The following is an 18097-nucleotide window of genomic DNA, read 5'->3' on the forward strand; positions in this document are numbered from 1 at the left end:
CCCTTTCTTGAATAAGGGTGTCACCTTTGCCACTCTCCAATCCTTTGACGTCTCGCCCATATCCAGGGAAGACTGGAAGATTATGGCAAGCCCTTCCACTATCTCCATCCGCACTTCCTTTAGCAACCTGGGATGCAGGCCATCCGGACCAGGTGACTTATCTACCCTAAGTATAGCCAACCTTTTTAGTGACCCCCTCCCCCTCTCAATTTTTACCCTATCCACTGCCTCTAATCTCTTTGCTTCTACCGATAGTTTGTCAGGTTCCTTGTCTTAGTAAACACCAGATTAGTCCAGCTTGTTACTCAATTAATTTTTGTGTGACATGCCCAGACAGATTGTGGTACATAACTTATTTCAAAACCAGCAGTGCTGGGATTCTCCAGTGCTTTTTCCTGGAATTGCTCAGGGGACATATGTGTCAATGATATTGTAATTGTAATAAATCATGGGCAGCCACTAAGTGCTGGGTCTTGTTTCATTGCCTAAAGGCAATTGCTGAGAAATTTGGCAGAATGGGTTCCTGAATTAGCTGCCGGGCTCCTCTCTTTTGTTTCTGCTTTCACTGTGAGATCTGGTTACCTGGGATCAGGTGAATGGTCCAGAGATTGAAGCATTGACTGGAAGAGGCGGCTTGATGGTGAGCCTGGCCGTCTCTTCTCCTCCTCCTTTTCAGATGCCTGTATGTTCGAGAGGGACCAGCGGTAAAGCTAGGGAAGGGTAGCAGACTGATACTCTCGCTGCCTGTGCATCTCTGTATTGTGTGGCACCACCTCTATCCCTTCCAATGGCTAGCACAGTTCTTGCAATGGTTGCCCGCCGATCGAAACCCAAGGGACAAAGCTCCCCAGGGTCATCACCAGATAGGCGTGCCAATGCCTGCAACCATGGTTGGCAGAAGGAGCCAATATAGGCGATTTGCCCGTGCTAAGTATTGGTAGGTACAACCGTATTCTACAATGCACTGTAGATCACTATTGAAGCCACATTTGTTGCTGCAGTCTATGCTTAGCACCAGCTATAACCACATGCAATTTCTAGGGGGTTAGAAGGATTAAAGTACACAAGAGCTCAACAAGGTGTTATTTACTTAGCATGTTATGTGTTTATGTTTGTTCCCTGCATTCGGCGCACCTCAACAAGGTGCAAACTGATGAATAAGTGCGGCCCGACATACAAGGAGCATTTAAAACGCTGTAACCAGCAGCTTTGAAAAGTGGCGTAAATGTAAATGGTCAATGGGTTTTTAACCTTTTTCTTGGCCGATGTAAGCGACTGCCCCATTTTAAAACATAGACATTTTAACTGGCGGTGGCCGGTCGTAACACTTTTAACAGAAATCACACAGAGACTCCCCCAACACCGAGACAGTGAGAGAGGTCGGTTTAAGTCGAAACCTTTAGTCTGATTTTACTCACAGGGACCAATGAAGAAATCTGCTGTTGCCTTTATGGCGAGTTGTCCTGCCTTCTGGTGCAGCTTGTGATGAGGCGAGAGGGCAGGATCGGATGTCTCCTTATTGATTCCTCCAGTGGGTGGGTCATCCTGCCCCAAATCTTTTTGGCCGCCATGTCTACACTTCCCTGAGACAGAAAGGAAATGTCATAGACTGGCACAAGAAGGAAACACATTGGTGGATTTCTTATCCCTTTTCTGCGATTCGTAAGGGCTTGAAAAACAAGAGTAGCTCACGACAGGAAGAGGCCAGCCTGCAGGCATATCTCTCTCCATCTCTCTCTCTTTCTCTCTATCCTCTCTTTCTCTCTCTCTGACTCTACCTCTATCTCAATCTCTTTTATTTCCTAATCTCTCTATCCCTATCTCTCTCTATCTCCCTACTTTTATCCCAATTCTTTCTATCTTTCTGCCTCTATCTCTACTCTCTCTTCCTCCCCTCTCCCTCTCCATCTATCTCTCTACCTCTAACTCAAGCTCCTCTATCTCTTTCTCTCTATCTCTCTCTTTTTTTCTCTCGATTGCTATCTCTGTCTCTCTCTCTCTCTCTCTCTTTCTCTTTCTGTCACATAATTTCTCTCTCACAAACAAAATTCTGAAATTGGTGTCAAAATTTAGGATAATCTGATTGATAGATTTTTACTAGTCAAGGGATTAAGGGATTACAGGCAAATGGAGATAAGATACAGATCAGCCACAATCTAATTGAATGATGGAACAGGTTCGATGGGCTGAATGGCCTATTCCAGTTCTTAATGTTTCCTATCAACTCTTCTGCCCTGACAAACTCCTGAACAATGAAGCATCTACCAGTCACCTTTCTCTTGAATGATGGCTCTGTCAGACACAAACAAACCACAACCTCCCTCCACACACCCCCTCCTCACCCCTGAATCCACCTGCACCTCCTCCCCTCCATGCCCCACCCCTTTCTCCTCGACAGACCCCCTCCCCTGCTCCTCCTCCTTCTACCCACCTCTCCTCCCCCCTTCTCCTCATATCTGATTTGCTCACTTCTCCAAATGTGCAATTTCTCACTCTTTCGCCTACATAACTTCATAACTTCTCTCTCCTGCATCTCGTCATACACTGACAGCCATTCGGCCCATCCGGACTGTGCTGGTGTTTAGGCTCCACATGATCTTCCTGCGACCCAACTTCATCTAACCCCATCATGATAATCTTCGATTCCTCCCTGCCTCATGTGTTTATCGAGGTTCCCTTAAATGCATCTGTGCTATTCACCCTTTTCAGTAGCAAGTTCCACTCTCTTTGTAACAAATCTTCTTCTGAATTCTCCATTGGATTTATCAGTGACTATCTTACTTTAATGGCTCCTAGTTTTGGAGTGCCCCCACAAGTGGAAACATCTTCTCCACGTCCACCCGATCAAACATTTCCATAATTTTAAAGGCCTCTATCAAGTCAACCGTCAGCACTTCCCTTTGCCGGAGGAAGAGCCTCAGCCTGTTCGGCTTCAGTGATACAACTCTCGGAAGCTGAAGCAATGTTGGATACTTGCAGTGTTATTACACATCAAGCACTCTGCTGGGATCCACTTACCCTCCGACTGGTTAGGGCACAGGTCTCGTTTGTATCCACTAGTTAGCAACCGGTCTACGATGATGTTATCCTCACAGACATACTGCGAGGAACTGCCGCTGCAAGTAAAGAAAAGGAACAGATGCGTTTGTCGAAAGAAGTCATTTAATCTGATGGGTGATATAGTAACTTTGGTGAAAGTCCAGAGGAGAGTTACAACATCGACTCCTGGCTCAGAGAACCTCAGCTACTCAGATAGGCTCCTGCACATTGGTCTGTTTACCTTAGAGCAGTATAGATTTCGAAGTGATCTGATAGAGCACTATTAAATAATGAAAGCACTGGTTATTGTTCCTTTAGAAAGATTACTGCAATTTAAGAGATTGAGGAGGGCCGGGGGTCTATGCAATAAAATGAATGCACAGCACAGAAACAGGCCATTCAGCCCAGCTAGTCCATGCCAGTGTTCATTCTCCACATGAGTCTCCTTACACCCTACTTCATCCCACCCTATCAGTATATCCTTCTATTCCTTTCTTCCTCATTTATTTATCACTTCCCCTTAATATTCAGCACCCATAATATTCAGCACAGCCACTCCCTGTGGTAGCAAGTTCCACATTCTCACCACTCTATACCTATTACTGTGAAATGACATGTGATTCAGTGTGATACCTGCTGAAGCGTTTTCAAGATTCATGGCCCAATAGAGGAATTGGTGAGGGGGCGGAATAAGGGGCAGGGATTTGAAGGTAGGAGAGAAGTGGGGTAAATGGAAAGTGGTGAGAGGAAGAGGGTAAAGGTAAGAGGTGGGGTGGGAGCCTCTGGGAGGGGAATGAGAGGTAGAGACGTGGGTGCGAGGGGAGGGTGGAGGGGGATGAGAGGGAGAGGTAGGTGTGAGGGAGTGGGGTGGGGGTGAGAGAGAGGAGGGTGAGAGGGGGTGGGAGGGAGGAATAGGGGCTGAGAGGGTGGGGACAGGTCATCATGAGCCGCCTTTCACAGCCTGTCAATTTTGTAACATCAGCGAGCTCTTTCTCCAGTAAAATTGCTGTCGGTTTTACCTGGGGGTTTTGTCACAATCTCTGCATGTTGGTTGAGATCTGGACACGATTGGGAACTGTTTGCTGGAGGGGTCCACTGCAATTTGAAGAGATGAAAAAGCACAGATTAAAGATCAGTGACGTTTTTGCTTTGTGTCAGCTCCATACCGACTGGCGTTTGGGTGATTCAAGGCTCACACTAAAGTTCTCTGCTACACTTTAGAGGGACGCTCGCTATGTGATGTATTTTAGTGACCAATATGCAGTCACATACGTCCAACCCCTCCCCCCACGCTCGCTACCCGAAACAAACATGGTAGCCTGTCACTAGGAAGACCAGAGGTAGCATGACAGTACTGGCACTGGGAATCGGTATGTATAAAAACTGAAAGCAACACCCCGAGGAATAATGCAGCATTGAAGGAGAACTAAATCTGTCCATACATAGAAAATACACAGCACAGAAACGGGCCATTCGACCCAACTGGTCCAGGCCAGTGTTTATGCTCCACACATGCTCCAACCCGTCCCTCTACGTCTCACCTGATCAGCATATCCCGCTATTGCTTGCTCTGTCACATGTTAATCCAGCTTCCTCTTATCTGCATCACTACATACCCTTGGAGCAGGTATTAATGCAAAGCTGAAGGCTGTACTCATCTTGCAAAAAAAAAGAATTGCAGTTATCACAGCGACGACTGAATATCTCAAAATGCTTTACAGCTGATGATTTGCTTTTGACGTGTAGCCACTGTTGTAGCAAATGCGGCAGCCGATTTGCGCAAACAGCGAAGAAATAGATGAGCAGATAATCTGTTTTTGCGATGTTAGTTGAGGCCAGAAAGGCGGGGCTAAAGTGTGGCGAGTGGAAGAGACTTAGCAGTTGGCAGGAAAAAAAGACAGAAGCGCAAGGGGAGAGCCAATTTTTCTGCAGCGCCCGTGAAAGAGCCTGCCACTCTAGAATTGGCCTTTATAGCCACTCCAGGCGCTGCTCCACAAACCACTGACCACCTCCAGGCGCTTACCCATTGTCTCTTGAGATAAGGAGGCCAAAAAAAGACTATCTTTCCTCCTCAACCACCTGGGACTTGCCACTGTCACCACAGTGAATGGTCTGTATAATTGTCCTTACCCAAATGCCTGTAAGGTTCAAAGAATTCCATTTCCACCCAGTTGGTGTTGCTGTAAAATTTCTGTATGATGTGCAAAGCAAATCCTGCATGCAGCCAGGCCGATTCTAGAGAGGATGCATCAATGTCCGGTTTCTGCAGGGAATCATACATGCCACTCTGGTCGGTTTGGATTTGAGCCATTCCTGAAAGGGAAGATGTACATTGGTGATAGGATGCAGCTGTTAGGGAATGGATGTCCTTAAAATTTATATTATTTCCCAACGTAACAGGGTTCAAAAATAGTTATTGTTAATGTTTGCAGAGTAGCAAGTGATAAATAACACTTGGCAATAATTCCTCAAACACGCAACAGCATTCTCACAGCATTAACCCACAAATTCACTGGTGAATTCCCCACCGCCCCACGCTACTGCTCTAAGCACCATGTAGTTGCTCAGTCAGACCTTAATCAAATTCTGAAGTATTTGTTCTGGCGCCCACCTTCAAGCCTTTCTTTCACTACATCCGTTTCCAATTGCCGTTTTTACTTGTAAAGAATCGAAAGCCCCCGAAGCCTTCACCTTGAACTGAGCTGTTGTTTCAACTCACTGTTGAGAGAGCTCCTCCAGCTCTCAAAGCTGAGTGAACAAAAGCAAGCTCTGTGGCCTCAGCTGAACATCCTTCTTGGCATAAACAAACTAGAATGCCTTTCCCTAACTCAAAGTTGTTGACAGAAACCTAGCTCATAGCTAAAATTATCACAAAGAATTAACCCTTTCCCACTAGAATTTCAGTGAAGGCGCTGGATATATCCTCATCCAGAACTGTGATGACAGTCAGCGTAAAGGTTAGATTCGGTCCTGCCACAAACCGTGGCTGCGTCTGTAGGGAACAGACAAGATCTTCCTGTTCCTGGGTCCAGTAAAGGGGAAGGGGTCTTTCGAACCTAACTCGCTGGGCAGGCGTCCCAGGGGATTGGGTGGAATCCCAGCTTTATATCCCCACCCAATATGAACTGCAATGGATAATTGGGACAAGGTGTAATACTGGGTTTGCAACCGATCTCATCAATTTCCCAATGGGGGGTGGGGGGGGTGGGGTGGGTTAGGTTAAAATTGGGGCTCAGTGAATAGTAGGTCAGGTAAGGAACCCACCAGGCCCCCTTAAAAAGCGCACGGGATTCCCAGCTCATTACATTAAATGTCGGGAAGCCCCCCCTTACAGCCATGAAGCCCTCTCCATCCAATCTTTCTGTAGTCTTTTACCCCAGACGATTCAGTACCCCCATCACCTAAACTAGCCCCCCACCATCAACACCCCCCCACCGCACCCTTTCCACCTCCCCCAGGGCCAGGATAATCTGCTTCCTGTGGGAGTATGGAGATCTGTGAATTTACCCCACAATGAATCCTCAACAGCCAGCAGAAGGAGCAATGATCCCTGCACTTGCTCCCTGCTCCCACTCCCACTCCTTCGGAGCAAGGGGCTTGGGAGAGGGAGATGACCCCAGGCCAAAGCCTGACAGCTGTAAGGGTTCAGCCAACTCACTCCATGGTGGGTAAGGTTGCCGTGGCTGCAGCCCCTCTGTGTAAAAACGTGCATTTATATTGCGCCTTTCACAACCTCAGAAGGACCCAAAGCGCTTTACAGCTAATGAAGTACTTTTGAGGTGTCGTCACTATAGAGAAATGGGGCAGCCAATTTGCACACAGCAAGATCCCACACGCCAGATAATGACGAGAAAACCTGTTTATGTGGCTATTGAATGACGGATGAATGTTGGCCCAACACACCGGGGAGAACTCTCCTGCTCTTCTTCAAAATAGCGGCCACAGGATCTTTTACGCTCACCTGAGAGGGCAGAACAGGCCTTGGTGTAGCATCATCCGAAAGACAGCACCTCCGACAGTGCGGCACTCCCTCAGTACTGCACTGGGAGTGTCAGCCTGGATTTTTGTGCTCAAGTCTCTGGAATGGGTATTGAGCAACAAGAACCTCGTTCCCTCAGTAGCATTTCCACTAGACTGCCTGCCACTGAACTTGCTCCAGGATGGATGGGGCCAATTGGGTAGGATTACCTCCTGTAGATCAGTTTAGTAAGACAATCAGTACGGTGGCAATTGATAATGTAACAGGTACAGTTAATTACACCCAAAGTCAAGATAATGAATGTCAATGATGGATTTTGCCCCGATCCTTTGCAGACAGGCAAGCAAGTGTTGAAACCATCTGTTCCTTTGTTCTTTGCTTCTGTTCTGCCCCCCTTTTCTTCGATAGGCCCACATGACCATCACATCCTCCATCCTCAGCCAGTCACTGTCACTGTAATCCCTTTTACCCATAGGTAGGCCCACTTCCATTTTGCTTCTCCGGCAGTTTTGCCGCAGGCACACCTTGAAACAGACAGTTTAGGGCCACAGTCGTCACTGAGCAGCCGGATTGCCTACTTACCCTTCTGGAATTTCTCGCAGTAAAAGTAATACTGAGAATCATTAGGGTTGTAGATTTCCAACTCATTGTTTGCTTCAATGATCTTCTGGATGGCTTGTACAAAACGGGCGGGTGAAACCTGGCCTGCCATAGGACCACAATAAAGAACAATTATTGACCATCTATTCCATCGCATACAGTGTACACAAATAAACTTAGGCCAGTCAGGTATTGCCATTGAAACGTATGAGGGGAGGAGGGGTAGGGGGGGGTGGTGAGCAGCGTGACATTGGACTTAGGCAGAGACGCAGAACGAGCAGAATGACAATTGACACCCATTATTCAGTTCAATTGAAGTCAGCAGAACGGAATATCAGGCTGGGTAACCGATGTGAGACCACCTGTATTGAGACCAATCTCACCCCCCAAGAGTCTTGTCCCCATTCTAGATTTGAGGACAACTGGACGTTTGAAGGAAAGCACAGGAAGAGCGGAGTCACAAAGAAGACATGCCATAAAAGCTACAGCTCTCCCTTGGAGGACTGATGAACCGTTCTGACCGCCATATGATGAAAAGGATATAGAGGCACCGGAGAACGTACAAAAAGGATTACAGGGATAATTCCAGAACTGAGAGGTTATAGTGATCAGGAAGGATTGAACTGGCTAGGGCTATCTTCTTTAGAAAAGAGAAGACTGAGGTGAGTCCTGATGGATGTTTTCAAAATGATGAAGGTGTATGAAAGTCTAGACGCAGAGAAAATGAGCCCTCTTGGTGGGGGGAGACTAAAACTAGAGGCCATAATTGGAAGACAGTCAGTAATAAGTCCATAAAGAATTCTTGAACCAGAGTGGTTAGAATGTGGAACTTAAGGAGTCATTGAAGCGAATAGCATAGATTAAGGACAGCTGGATAAGCACATGAGGGAGAAAGGAATGGAAGGATATGGTGGTGGGGTGAGAGGAAGGTTGGGTGGATCATGTGGGATATACACACAGATATGGGTCTTTTGTGCTGATTGGGCTGTTTCTGTGCTATAAATACTGTGTAATTAACTATATTTAATCCAATGTAAAGCCTCAGTTCTCACATAACCATTTATACATATATATTCCGTCCTTTCCAGAGGCATTAGCCTATTAACACCTTGTGGGGGCAATGCCTGTTGGCTCAGTGGTTACATACACGGCCCGGTGTAGGTCAATTCCAACTCTGCATTGACTTACTTGGTCTTACCCAGGCTGTTGGCTGATGAGTGATGCAGTTGTCCATAAGGAAGGAAACGTGTGCTGGGAGGAAACTCAAATCAGGGCAGACATTCCTGATCACTATGTATTAACCAACCCCTGCTGGCAAGTGCATGCAATTGGACGTCAGGTGAGGGCAAAATGGTGAGGACTCCGCAGTTAAATAGCCTGCTACATGAAAAACAACCACTCGGACAAGGTGCATGAATTTGGGGAGTGCTCGTGGAACCCTGCTACCTGACCAAAGACTGATGCTTCTCCCCCCCCCATTTCTCTGCCCAGAATATGCAAACTGGAGAGGCCATTCAACCCCTCCAGCCTATTCCGCCATTCAATTCGATTACAGTTGATCGGTAACACAGCTCCATTTACTGGCCTGTGTTCCATGTCTACCGTGCTGACAAGTTGAGAAGGCTGTTAAAAAGCATTAGGGATCCTGGACTTTATAAAGAAAGACTTGCATTTATATAGCACTTTGCACAACCACCGGGCTTTCCGAAGCATTTTACAGCCAATGAAGCGCTTTGTGAGTGTAGTCACTGTTGTAATGTAGGAAACGCAGCTGTCAATTTGTTCGCAGCAAGCTCCTACAAACAGCAATACGATAATGATCAGATAATCTGTTTTTTGTGATGTTGATAGAGATAAATATTGGCCATGACACTCGGGATAACTCCCCCGCTCGTCTTCAACATAGTGTCATGGGATCTTTTACATCCACCAGAGCAGGCAGAAATGGCCTAGTTTTAAGGTCTCATCTGAAAGACAGCCCCTCCAAAAGTGCAGCACTCCCTCAGCAGTACACTGGACTGTCAGCCTTGATTGTTGTGCTCAAGCCCTGGAGTGGGACTTGAACGTAGAACCATGCAACTCAAAAAGGTGAGTGCTACCAAGTGAGTCTCAGCTACCAGTAGACAAAGGGAGGAATAGAATACAAAAGCAAAGAAGTAATGCTAAACCTTGATAAAACACTCCTTAGACTTCAGCTGGAGTATTGGTTCAATTCTGGGAAACCCACCCCCCCCCCCAACCGCCCCAATCTTTAGGAAGGATATCAAGGCCGCAGAAGGGTACGGGAGAGATGTGCCAGAATGATACCAGGGTTGAGGGTAGCTGTTCTGTGGAGAGACTGGAGAAGTTGGGTTGGTTCTCCTTAGAGCCGAGAGGGTTAAGGGAAGATTTAACAGAGGTGCCCAAAATATGAAGGAATTTGATAAAGCAAACAAGGAAAAAATAATTCCTCTGGCAGGAAGTAATCAATGGATTTAGCAATTCTGGAAAGTGTCAAAAGAACCAGGGCGGAAATAAGGAGACTTGTTTATACCCAGCGGATTGTCACGTAATACACTTCCCGAAAGGAAGTGAAAGGAGCAGATTGAATAATAAGTGGCAAAATAATAAAAGAGAGATATTGCAGGGGGAGTAGGACTAATTGAATAGCTCTAAATCAATAGCCAACAATAGATCCATTAGCTTTTGGAGATAACTGACTTCCCTGGTTAGGAGGCTTTATTTCATCTCACCATACCAAGCTCTGTCTGGATACTGTAGGACCTTGGATGTGGTGTCTGCTCTATCACTTCTCTATACTGATTTTAGTCTCTGATCCAACTGGGTCTCCTGATTGGACGTCTGGTACGTTTTGTTCTTTGTGGCGTCTGTCATGATTCCACCTCTGATCGGAATGATCTCGATCCTCTACGTCCCTCATTTTTTCCAATCCTACAACTCTTACTTGTGGCATGAGTGTGTGAGAGAGTAGGTAGTTGGGTTTACAATCTTCTTTCCATTAGTTCACATGGCGCTGACCCACTTCGTAGTGGGGTTGAACAATAGCTCTAAAGTCCAATTTGAACATGTTCGTTCTTCTTCAGCAATGCTTACACTGTACGCACTCCTCTTTCAGCTTCACTGTTGGCTTGAGGGTATCTTGGCCAGCTGGCGGCATGAACAAACCCATATGATACTGTGTACTCTTTTGAAGTATTCATTGGCGAACAGCGGTCCACTGTCTGAAATTACAAAGTCTGGGATTCCACGTGTTGCAAATATCTCCTTCAACAATGTAATCACTTGTTTCAGATGTTTGAACCCTGCAATTGCTTGGCTTCTATCCATCATGAGTAGTAATCTACAACAATCAAGAACGTTTTACCTCTGTGTTCAAAATTATCCATCCCAAGACATTGCCATGGTCTTAATGGGAAGGAAGATGACATCAGTGGTTCTCTTGTCTCCTGACGATAAATAGCACAAGTGATACATCTTGATATCATCTCTTCGAGTGATTTTGAAAGACCTGGCCAACAAACAGCATTTCTTGCTCTGGCTCAAAATATTGTGATGCCCAGATGTCCCTGGTGCAATCTTTGTGGTAGGTCTAATCTCAGGATTCTTGGAATGACCAATCTCTCATTATAAATGAGTAAATCAACTACACTGAGATGTCCTCTCTGTTCATAGTACTGTCTGGGAACAGGATTGTGTGGCATATATATTGGCACAGTAGTCTCTGACTTGAGCATGTTCTCCATCAGATTTCAGTACATCTCTGATTTCATTCAGTCTCTGAGTTGTCGCTGGTGGGGTTGCGATTGTTGTTGATGCAAAGGTTTCTGCCGCGACAATTAGGGATATATCACCTGGTTCCGGTCTTGCCACTGGGATACGAGTCAAAGCATCCGCTGCTTTCCTGGAGCATACACTGTCTTTGCATCAAACCGCATCATCCTCAGTCTGAATCATTATACTCGTGGAGGGATCTTTGCTAACTCCTTTAAATTTAAAAGAGTATCCAATGGTTTGTTGTCTGTCTCTATTTTAAAGTTAAGACCAACAACATAGTCTGTAAACTTTTTCACAAGCCCACGTAGCTCCGAATGCTTCTTTCTCTATGACTGCATATCTCTGTTCGGTCTCTGTCAATGAACGGGATGCGTAGTAAACTGGTCTGCACTTTCCATCTGTCTGTCTCTGAAAGAGTACAGATCCCAGTCCTGTAGATGATACACCTGCAGTGATGATAGTGGGTAACTCAGGGTCATAGAGAGCTAACACATCTGGTGATATCAGTAGTCAACAAAGAACAAAGAACAATACAGCACAGGAACAGGCCATTCGGCCCTCCAAGCCTGCGCCGATCTTGATGCCTGCCTAAACTAAAACCTCCTGCACTTCCGGGGACCGTATCCCTCTATTCCCATCCTATTCATGTATTTGTCAAGATGCCTCTTAAACGTCATTATCCTACCTGCTTCCACCACCTCCCCCGGCAGCAAGTTCCAGGCACTCACCACCCTCTGTGTAAAGAACTTTTATTTATTTATTTAGAGATACAGCATTGAAACAGGCCCTTTGGCCCACCGAGTCTGTGCCGACCAACAACCACCCATTTATACTAATCCTACATTAATCCCATATTCTCTACCACATCCCCACCATTCTCCTACCACCTACCTACACTAGGGACAATTTTTAACGGCCAATTTACCTGTCAACCTGCAAGTCTTTGGAGGTGGGAGGAAACCGGAGCACCCGGCGGAAACCCACGCAGACACAGGGAGAACTTGCAAACTCCGCACAGTCAGTACCCAGAACTGAACTCAGGTCGCTGCAGCTGTGAGGCTGCGGTGCTAACCACTGCGCCACTGTGCTGCCCGTCCCCTCTAAACTTTGCCCCTCTCACCTTAAACCTATGTCCCCTCGTAACTGACTCTTCCACCCTGGGAAAAAGCTTCTGACTATCCACTCTCTCCATACCGCTCATAACTTTGTAAACCTCTATCATGTCGCCCCTCCACCTCCGTCGTTCCAGTGAAAACAATCCGAGTTTATCCAACCTCTCCTCATAGCTAATGCCCTCCAGACCAGGCAACATCCTGGTAAACCTCTTCTGTACCCTCTCCAAAGCCTCCACGTCCTTCTGGTAGTGTGGCGACCAGAATTGCACGCAATATTCTAAGTGTGGCCTAACTAAAGTTCTGTACAGCTGCAGCATGACTTGCCAATTTTCATACTCTATGCCCCGACCGATGAAGGCAAGCATGCCGTATGCCTTCTTGACTACCTTATCCACCTGCATTGCCACTTTCAGTGACCTGTGGACCTGTACGCCCAGATCTCTCTGCCTGTCAATACTCCGAAGGGTTCTGCCATTTACTGTATACTTCCCACCTGCATTAGATCTTCCAAAATGTATTACCTCATATTTGTCCGGATTAAACTCCATCTGCCATTTCTCCGCCCAAGTCTCCAACCGATCTATATCCTGCTGTATCCTCTGACAATCCTCATCACTATCCACAACTCCACCAACCTTTGTGTCGTCCGCAAACTTACTAATCAGACCAGCTACATTTTCCTTCAAATCATTTATATATACTACAAAGAGCAAAGGTCCCAGCACTGATCCCTGCGGAACACCACTAGTCGCATCCCTCCATTCAGAAAAGCACCCTTCCACTGCTACCCTCTGTCTTCTATGACAGAGCCAGTTCTGTATCCATCTTGCCAGCTCACCTCTGATCCCGTGTGACTTCACCTTTTGTATCAGTCTGCCATGAGGGACCTTGTCAAAGGCTTTACTGAAGTCCATATAGATAACATCCACTGCCCTTCCTTCATCAATCATCTTTGTCACTTTCTCAAAAAACTCAATCAAATTAGTGAGACACGACCTCCCCTTCATAAAACCATGCTACCTCTTGCTAATATGTTTGTTTGTTTCCAAATGGGAGTAAATCCGGTCCCGAAGAATCCTCTCTAATAATTTCCCTACCACTGATGTAAGGCTCACCGGCCTATAATTTCCTGGATTATCCTTGCTACCCTTCTTAAACAAAGGAACAACATTGGCTATTCTCCAGTCCTCTGGGACCTCACCTGTAGCCAATGAGGATGCAAAGATTTCTGTCAAGGCCCCAGCAATTTCTTCCCTTGCCTCCCTTAGTATTCTGGGGTAGATCCCATCAGGCCCTTGGGACTTATCTACCTTAATGCTTTGCAAGACACCCAACACCTCCTCCTTACTGATAATGAGATGACTGAGACTATCTACACTCCCTTCCCTAGGCTCATCATCCACCAAGTCCTTCTCCTTGGTGAATACTGATGCAAAGTACTCATTTAGTACCTCGCCCATTTCCTTTGGCTCCACGCATAGATTCCCTTCTCTGTCCTTGAGCGGGCCAACCCTTTCCCTAGTTACTCTCTTGCTCTTTATATTTGTATAAAAAGCCTTGGGATTATCCTTAATCCTGTTTGCCAATGACTTCTCATTGCTTTTTGTCCTCCTGACTCCTTGCTTAAGTTAACAATTGACAGCTGACTGCAAGAATTCACATCTGTTTTTGATTATAAGTCCTGCTGTCTCTGGTTGTTGCAACACCGCTCTCACTCTCGAGTCATGTCCGGTCTGAGTGGATCCAGGGAGCAGGACGCCATCCATATGACACACGACACCACCCAGTCCTTCTAGGGTGCTTGACATTGTCCTCTGGAAAATTTCAGGCGCTGATGTTTTACCAAAGGGTAGTCTGTTGACGCAAAACCTTCCAAATGGGGCGATGAAGGTTGTGAGCAACATTCTTTATCTCGGGATAGTTGCCAAAAAGCACTCTTTGCATCCAGCTTCATGAAGATTGAACTCTTCCCAGCTTTATTTGAGTTCTCATTTACAGATGACATTGGATGGACTTTGCGTTCCATTGCTTTGCTTCACTGTGTGAGATCAACACAAATTCTAATAGATATATTTGTTTTTTGTACCGGGACCATCCCTGGGCACCAGCTTCTAGGCTCTGTCACAGGCAAAATAACTCCTTGCTTCATCATAGAATTAATTCTTTCTTTACCTGTGGCAAGAGTGGGTCAGGGTATTTCCTGGGTATAAACACACACACCAGCTTTGCTTCTAGCTGTAGGGTATGCTGTCTTCAGTTTCTGTAGTCCTGTGAACAGCTTTGGGAATACAGCTGTAACATTGCTGGCTGATTCTGTCTGCTTGCCAGCTCCTCTGCTCTGCAGATTTAATGCAAGTCGGTGCAAGCTTTTTTCCTCAACAGTGAACAATTTTGATTTTGAATCACATATAATGTTCCTGTGATTTCTTCTTCCCAATATTGGACAGTTGCCTTCAGCTCTCCAATGACTTTAAGTACTACACCTCCTGACCCGTATAATTTCTTGCCTGATGGCTGAAGGATGTTTCTTCTTTCACCATGGTTTGGCGTCGGTAGGAGCCGAAACTGCTGCTGCATTATCCAATGTAAAGTGTGCCTTGTTTCCCTCTGCAAGAATCTCCAGCAACTTCCATTTTTTCCCCCCCCCGGACCTCCCCCTGGAAAGGTATCTCAACAAAGTGAATATCTATCACTTGGTGGATCTTCTCACTTTCCAAAGGTTTCCCTTTCTGTATGTTCTGTACTGGCTTTTTGCTATGGCACACTCCGGGCCCCACTTCCCGCACAGATGGCATTCGGCCTCCTTAGCCCGACAGTTTTGCCGCCTGTGTCTCTTTCGGCCACACCTACCGCAGTTAACCGGGGCTGCCACTAGACGCTCCTCCTGTCTCCTTTGCTTTTTGCCACCATCTTTCCCTTTCTTATGCCTAACAAGCTCAACGTTATTGGCTGCCCTTGCGACAGGACTCGCCCTATCACCGCAGACCGTTGATCGATTCTGTTTTCTGGATCTCCGCTTGTCTGCTCAATTGGATCGCTGTTGCCAGGATTAGATCATCTCTTGACTGAATGTGGTCAGACAAGGCTTCATCAAACACTTCTACAACGATTCTGTCCCTGATCAGCTCATCCTTCAAACCACCATGCTCGCCGTCCTCTGCAAGTTTGTTCACTTTGTTCACAAAAGCTTCCACACTTTCCCCTTGTTGCTGGGCGCATTTGTTAAATTTGGCACTCCCCTCGAAGATATTTTTTTTCAAATTAAATTATGAATCGAGGACTTTGATCTCTTCATCATACATGGCTTCCTCCGTCGCTACTTTGCATTACAAGAATATCTGCATTGTACATTGACATGTCAACATTATGGAGTGGCTATAAATGTTATATTAAATATGAACAGACATGTTTTATGAAGGAGTCACTTTACTTAAAATTCCCTGAATACCACCTTTGAACCTGAAACTCATTTGGGGAAGAGAATTCGAGTTAAGGGTCAGGCAGCACAGTTGAGTAAGTTCTAGATAACTTCAAGAAGTTATGTGGATTTACGTAGTGACGTATTCCGAAAGCCAGTAGAATTTTTTCCCAGAGCACAGATCTCTGTGCATTACAGCAGAGCCTTTTGAACTTTTCTCCGTGTTGGGGGAACCTGTAAATCCTAGAATCGTGGTTACAGCACAGAAGGAGGCTATTCGGCCTATCCTGCCCATGCCAGCTCTCTGCAAGTGCAAGCCACCTAAGTCACACTCCCCTGCACTTTCACTGCAGCCCTGCAACATTTTGCCCCATGGGTACTTACTTAATTCCTTTTGAAATTCACGATTGAATCTGACCCCACCCTTTGAGGCAGTGCATTCCAGCTCACAACCGCATAAGCTGCATAAAAACGTTTTTCCTCATCTGTTCTGTTGCCAATCACCTTTAACCTCTGGTTCTTGACCTTTCCACCAATGGGTTTCTCTCTATCCACTCTGTCCCGGCCCCTCAGGATTTTGCACACCTCTATCAAATCTCCCCTTCAACCATTTCTTGTCCAAGGAGGACAACCCCAGCTTCTCCAAGTTATCAGCAAAACTGGAGTTACTCATCCCTGGAACTATTTCCATAAATTTTTTCTGCATCCTCTCTAAAGCCTTCACATCCTTCCTAAAACGTGGTGCCCAGAACTGGATACAATACTCCAGGTGATGTCGAACCAGTGTTAGAACCTTAGAACCATAGAAAAATGACAGCACAGAAAAAGGCCATTCAGCCCATCGTGTCCGTACCAGCCAGTCCGTCCCAGCACTGACACGGGGCTTTCAGCCACTGCGGTCCCGCTCTCTGTGATTTCCCCGCCAATCTCTCTGCATGTCAACCACTCTCTCTCTCTCTCTCTCTCTATCTACCTCTACCATCCTTCCTTAAAGCTCACCTCTCTCACCGAGTTGTGCTCACCCGTCCGAATCTTTCCATTGGCTCAAAATCTCCTGTGTCCTCACGGTTCCATTAGGAGCCTTGGCACGTCAGAGGAAAAGAAAGAACCTGCATTTCAACAGTGCCTTTCAAAACCTCAGAACATCCCAAAGTTCCCTGCAGCCAATGAAGAAACTCTTTCGAAGTGCAGCCACTGTTGTACTGCAGGAAAACGGGGCAGCCAAATTGTGCACAACCAGCTCCCACAAGCAGCCCAGAGATAAGTGACCAGATCATCTGTTTTCTGGTTGTAGGATCAGTATTGGCCAAGCCCACCAGGGACAAGTTTGCTGCTTTTCTTCGAAGTAGTGGTCATGGGGTCTTCCCACTTTAGAAGGCAGTGGGTGGTGGGGTGGGGGGGGTGGTGCTTTGGGATGGATTCCCATCGGAAAAGTGACATCGCTTTGGAGTTCAGCGCTGGATTATTAATGCTGCAGATTATAGCGAACACAAACCCATGAGCTTCTGACCCAGGAAGCGGGAGCCCCGAGCTAGGGGTAACAGCCAAGCCAAAGCAGGGAAGAGGGGCAAGGAGCACTTACCTCCGTAGTATTCCTTGAACAGAGTGGCAGGCGTCAGAGGTGAGAGGTTCACCAGCTGCCCAGGGCTGAAGGCTGGTCTTCCGAGCAACGGATACTTCTCCATGAACGTGGCCACTGCCCGCAAGATACCATCCTCGGTGATGCCGGCATCCGTGTAGTCTTGTCTTCCCGGACCACCAGACTCCAGGTTTGGGTAAAAAGCCACAGCCAGCGGGGCTGTCAGCAGCCAGAGGACGACCGACAGTTGCATCGGCGCTGATGTCGAGGCCAGATGAAAATTTACCAAAATAAAGCACAAACAGAGGGCGCAAGAGTGAAGCAGTGCAGCCGGCTGAGAAAGGAAGTATGAGCTCTTCAGCTAACTGCAAATATCTCCAGACTTTACCCCGGAGCGAGATAACATGAATGTTACATACTTGTGCTGAAAGGCTTCCGTGTAAAAAAGGCGTGCGATAGATTTACAATGAAAGCAGCAAGAAATACAATCAGCAAATTCGTCTGCCAAAAATAACACAACAGGCAGCCCCTGAGGGAGTGCTGCACTGTCAGTGGGGATTACTAAGGGAGTGCTGCACTGTCAGTGGGGTTTA

General features: G+C 46.5%; 1 protein-coding gene across 6 annotated transcripts in view; it reads right to left on the minus strand.

Moving 5' to 3' along the window:
* The window catches only part of LOC137345944 (von Willebrand factor A domain-containing protein 7-like), a 79381-nt gene extending 61557 nt beyond the window's left edge, over nucleotides 1–17824 (minus strand). The window contains exons 1-6 of one of the 6 annotated variants that reach the window (XM_068009191.1): nucleotides 17508–17824; nucleotides 7601–7723; nucleotides 5170–5352; nucleotides 4059–4134; nucleotides 3019–3116; nucleotides 1419–1583 (exon numbers count right to left, since the gene is read on the minus strand). In XM_068009191.1, the coding sequence (XP_067865292.1) occupies nucleotides 1419–1583; nucleotides 3019–3116; nucleotides 4059–4134; nucleotides 5170–5352; nucleotides 7601–7723; nucleotides 17508–17757 (895 nt within the window). In that variant the 5' untranslated portion in view covers nucleotides 17758–17824. Of the gene's footprint in view, nucleotides 1–1418; nucleotides 1584–3018; nucleotides 3117–4058; nucleotides 4135–5169; nucleotides 5353–5650; nucleotides 5786–7600; nucleotides 7724–16924; nucleotides 17165–17507 lie in introns of those variants that run through there. The other 5 variants (XM_068009194.1, XM_068009193.1, XM_068009192.1 and 2 more) reach the window with 5 other exon arrangements.
* Nucleotides 17825–18097: the final 273 nt, after the last annotated feature.

Source organism: Heterodontus francisci, chromosome 29 (genome assembly GCF_036365525.1).
Source record: "Heterodontus francisci isolate sHetFra1 chromosome 29, sHetFra1.hap1, whole genome shotgun sequence".
In the NCBI taxonomy this organism is placed as follows: domain Eukaryota; kingdom Metazoa; phylum Chordata; class Chondrichthyes; order Heterodontiformes; family Heterodontidae; genus Heterodontus; species Heterodontus francisci.